This window comes from Saccoglossus kowalevskii, chromosome 3 (assembly GCF_978046115.1).
Source record: "Saccoglossus kowalevskii chromosome 3, keSacKowa6.1, whole genome shotgun sequence".
Taxonomy (NCBI): domain Eukaryota; kingdom Metazoa; phylum Hemichordata; class Enteropneusta; family Harrimaniidae; genus Saccoglossus; species Saccoglossus kowalevskii.
In genome coordinates this window covers 18256620-18261782 of record NC_140643.1, presented here as the reverse complement: position 1 = coordinate 18261782, position 5163 = coordinate 18256620, and the positions used below count along the sequence as shown (strand labels likewise).

At 36.6% G+C, this 5163-nt stretch overlaps 1 protein-coding gene across 1 annotated transcript; it reads right to left on the bottom strand.

Moving 5' to 3' along the window:
* Nucleotides 1-849: 849 nt before the first annotated feature.
* Nucleotides 850-4887, bottom strand: LOC100373877 (hydroxysteroid 11-beta-dehydrogenase 1-like protein). Its single transcript, XM_002738336.3, has 4 exons — nt 4800-4887; nt 3405-3535; nt 2459-2753; nt 850-1348 (listed from the first exon to the last, which is right to left on the bottom strand). Exons 1-4 carry the CDS (start codon nt 4885-4887, stop codon nt 978-980), a joined length of 885 nt encoding a protein of 294 aa, XP_002738382.1. The 3' UTR covers nt 850-977.
* Between the last annotated feature and the right edge of the window lie 276 nt (nt 4888-5163).

Here is a 5163-nt window from a genome sequence, read left to right as displayed (position 1 = left end):
ATATTAAAGAAATTGCTTCAAAAGACAAGTGCAAATAATATTAGGATATTAGTAAAAAAGTAACATCATTGCTCAAATCTTCACGTATATACCGTACATTTACTTCGAGATTTGTAAATGTATAAATACTAAATAGATTGTCAATACATTATGTATAGACGAAATCATGGACTATACCAATATTAACTATTCAGTTTTAGGTTATGTTTTAACTGAAGTCCGTTTCGCCGGTATCGATATTTCATTAAAGAAAACACTTCTTGAAAACCGCTACTCAGATTGCTTTCTTGCTAATCTTTGCACGATTCTTACTGCATGCATGTAGAGTTGAAATTAATTATGCACGTGACGACAGTTCAATATGAACAGCGTTTGTTTTATTTCGTTATTTACAGAAACAATGATGTAAGCCTGTCAAGTGTAAAGCCGGTATAATATTGTATCAATAATGATCAGTAGTCAAACTGGTGACACATGTTTAACAACACCAGGCGATGACTACTGTGGCTTCATGCATTTGTGCACAGTAGAGTGACTGTGATTGGTGGTAATCCACGTAAACCATGTTTGCAATACTCGTCTGCTACATCGTTTTGAGTCAGTGTGTGTTATGTCGAGATACTACTTTATGTTGGCTCATCAAACCAGTGTCACTATCCGATTGTTGAACTGCGCTAATTTCCGCTGCAATGTATGAGAATAATCTTGTCCCTGTCATTTTCTTTTGACATTATTCTATGGACATGCACCTTTCTTATTGATTTGTTTAATGATAGAGGAAAACGGGTTGTTATATCCTATACGCTGTCCTTAATCATTGCTACAAACAATTTCAAAATTTCACAAACATTTATATTATAGTTAAACCATTTAATAACAATTCTGAAATCGTAAAAACAAGCACATGAGTTGTTATAATCTGAATAGTTCGACAGTGTCTTTGGAAATATGGCCAAGTGATATTTTATCTTTCAAAACTACATCTTCCGCCTTCGCAGAGCTGGAAACATCCATCTTGACATCATGAAATCACTCAGATCACGTGACATAGTATGTATTATTTCAGGTATCCTGACAATTGCCCAGGGGTAGTAAGCAACTGTCCTTTTAGAACTTGCCGCCTTCATGATGAATGAGGCAGCCTCAGCTGGCTCACCGAACTGTGCTAAGGTTTCACGACGTTGTACAATGTCAATCATGTGATCCGTGGACACCCCACCAATTAAAAGTAGCGTTATTGCTACATCAATTCCCATATACTCGAGTTCAAGTCTTAGTCCTTCAATGAATCCATTCAATGCGTGTTTTGAGGCAGAATATGGAATAACAGCAGGTACACTGACTAAACCTATAGAAAGAAAAACAATGTAATGATTATAATTAAATATAAGCATGCTGGTTAGGGTTGCGTTTATGTAGGGTCACATTTTCTGGACACTTCTGACATACAAGGCGTAAAATGCGTTGCTGCTGGGATCCACATGGTAATTATGAATCAAGAGTAAATCAATTAAGCTTCAATTGACATACCCGAGATAAATAATCATATGAAAAACTCGAATTGGTTATTTATAAAAAATATAATTGTTGTTTTATCACATCGAGAACATTATGTTTTAGTTTTAGTTGGTTATATATACTACTTGTTTGTAGTGTAATTGCTAAGGTTTTGTTATGTTGAGGATTGTTTTGTCAAATGTTGTCAGTAGTTTGCTTTGTGTTCTAAACTTGTAAATATTCATATAAATTTGCTCATCAGCAGCGCCTGTAATAAATGTAGCTGACGCAATCAATCAAATAAATGTAACAAAAAAATACTCAAATTCGATGCCCGTCCAACTTTTAGCACATCACTCCTACTATAGGAAATCATATTTATTAAAAGTTAGTGTTCATACATGTGTCGCTAAACACATTACATAGTTTGTAATTTCATTCAGCTTCGTTCAGTCATAATTCAAGACAAATAACAAGCAAAAATATAGAGAATATAGCAAATTTCTTTTTTTCGGTAGTATTCTTGTGTAATCGATAATTATTTATGGGTACATAGGGAATATATTTCGTTTTGAATTATTCTTGGTATAATTTTTTGAATTATCTTGTCAAAATCATTGTTATTAAAACATTTTCTCCCAAAAAACGAAAGAATTCATAATGTTGAAAACTGAAATTCTTTTTCGCAGTGTTGTGTGTACTTAGTAGGTTCTTGTCGGAATATCGAAGAGAACTGGTCGGTCTGATATAGCTTGGGTTTAGATTATTATAGAATGATTTTATATTTAATCCTGTAATGAACTGATAACTGTAGGAATGTCTTTATGACAGCAGTTTGGACAAGGCCCACAGTAATAGCGGGCACAAGTGTTTAAAATTCCCAATTGACTTTCAACCTAAATTCTTTTCATATATAAAAATACTTTATGTAGATAGATGTTTCCATAAAAAAAACATATACCTGAACTAGATGAGACCACAGCGATGCTACCATTAGACTTAGACAGCATGGGTAGTGCTTTGGTTGCTAGATTCACATAGGAAACAAAGTTGATATTCATTAGTGCCTGAAGTCTTTCTATATCGCCATCCCATAATTCCCAGTAGTAGAGGGCGTGGTTTAAAACGAGATAATCCAATCCACCGAGTGTCTTCTCAGCTTCAGTTATCAATTTACCAGTCTCGTTAATGACTTGCATGTCCAGAGAAATGTAATGTGCGGATTGAGCACCCAAGTCTAAACATTTCTTTACTACCTGCATTGAAAATAAACAAAATAAAGAAATTATCTTTTTCAGAAAATGTCATAGTATACATGTATATTTCTACCACTCATGGTTTTGAGAGACGAATATTCAGTTTGTACCTTTAAAATTACACTTGTCTCCTTGTCTCTATTTTATTGAAACTATTGTTGTATTCATATGGGGTATGTCACAGTATACAGTTTCATCCATCTTGAAATCTCACGGTGAATGTTCCGGCGAAGCACGAATGCTCGAACGGAGCAACACCGTGCAGGCGGACGATGAGTTTCATCCATATGAAGACTGCAATGTATTTGTAGTAAACCACTAAGGCTGTAACTCGCTATTGCTGGCAGTTGAGGATTTTGATGGGCAGAGGGGGCGAGCGCCCCTTCTCGGACCATGATGGTTATTAGTACAAACATGCTCCCTAATGTAATGTGGTCATGACGTCTATGTCAATGATATGTATGTAAATAACCAGCACGAGTTAGGCCAGTAGTGGTGTAGTGGAAACAAAAGTAGGCCTCGACTGAAGCGTGTATTACCCACTACACGGTGCGATAAACTGAACTACGCCACAGTATCAAACATCAAGGGAAATCATATACATGTTCGACGAATTACAGAACACTTGAATATGCTAATAATATCACTCGCCTCTTTTAGTCGGTTTTCTCTCCGTGCGGTGATTAATATATTGGCTCCCAGCTTTGCATATTGGTAGGCGACTTGTTCACCAATACCGGTACTTGCACCGGTCACAATCACTCGCTTTCCATGTATGCTTTCTGTAATAACAAATTATCACTTTATTTAAAGGCCACGAAACATAAGTTGTTTAATTTGTGTGCGGACTATGACTATGTCGCTGTTCTTTAGCTATATAAGTAGAGGACGTTGTTCAACCACATAAATAGAGGGCGCTGTTTGGCAACAACTTATTTTCGACTATTAAACGCTTTTCATCGGACTGTTCACCAACTCCTGAAATAGAGAACAATGTTCATCAATTACTTAAGTTGAGGGGGTGCTCCATCGATATCATCAATTTGCTAATTATTAACCTCAGTCTTGCCGATTTTCTAATCCAAAATAAGTAGGGTTTAGCACATTAAAGCGATTGGTCATAAAAATAAGCCTTTTCATTTGATTTTTATTTATTCCACGGAACTTTTTTCACTCAGCATAAACTTTATTCAATTTAGCCACGTCCAGTCTCCATATACTTCTTGGATAGAGGGCGCTGTCCCATAAAAGCCTATTGTGTATCCTCGCACTGTTTTACTATTCAGTAAAGGACTATATAAAGGAAACATTTGAAAACATTTGTTTGATATTTAAGATAACTAACTATGAATACAGTACACGTATTGCAACCTTGAAACTTTTGAAACGACTGGTGAAAATAATATCAATCATAACACTGATAATATTAAAGTGGACATTTTATGATGAACAAATAAAAGTAATAAATCGATAATTTTTTCCATGAAATAAACTGAATAGCATTAGTTTTGAAGAAACCAGGTGGCATGGCGAAGTCGATAATATCAACGTAGGCTGCAAAATGACGGAAACGGTCTGAAACACGGGCAAACAGACAGCCTTGATGTTGTTGCAGTAATACGGTACGTGCTACTGTGCTCTCGCTCACGCCCCTTGACAATGTCACCGTGCAAACACAGCTGGTATTACACTGCAACAACCTCACGAGCATATACTCAGTAGTTGTGTACTCTTAGCTGGACATCGGACTTTGACCTTAACAATTGTGCACAAATAAATGTACTCCGCGGCCGCGTTTCACCTTTAATTTTCTGACGCACATCAAATATGGCATGCAACGCGTTCAACTAACTCATGTCAGTTGAGTTGAAGCATCACCGGCCATTGGTACTACAATGGAACTAGAAACCGTGATACACAGCTCCGTAGTACAGACAAGTTGTGCAAAACTACTAAATGCACAGTGAAATGGTGTCACTGTATTGCGATCAAAATTTCGAGTCAAAGTAATAGTGCGGTTGTTTGTGGCGTCTTGTTTTACCTCACCTGGATCAAACGTGTCTCTCAGTGTGTATGCAATGTACATTGCAATAAAGACCGTGAGCACCGCTGCAATCTTCCAAATCTTTCCCATGTTGATGTGTGTCGGCGGAGAGGAGGTCTGATTTTACGCTGGTCGGTGTTCAAACACAATGACGCTTCACGATATCTAGAAACGCTTGAATGCAGTCAGGTCATTGTCACTTTATTACAAATGACAAAGAGAAAAACACCAACGCGTACCATATGCGTTGACATAGCTTGTGTGAAATAAGTAAAGAATTTAAAAAAATCGTTTTACGCATTCTATTTCTTTTGCGTTAGAAACCCAACGCTCAGGAACAACCATTGTATTGTATGCTCTGGCTAG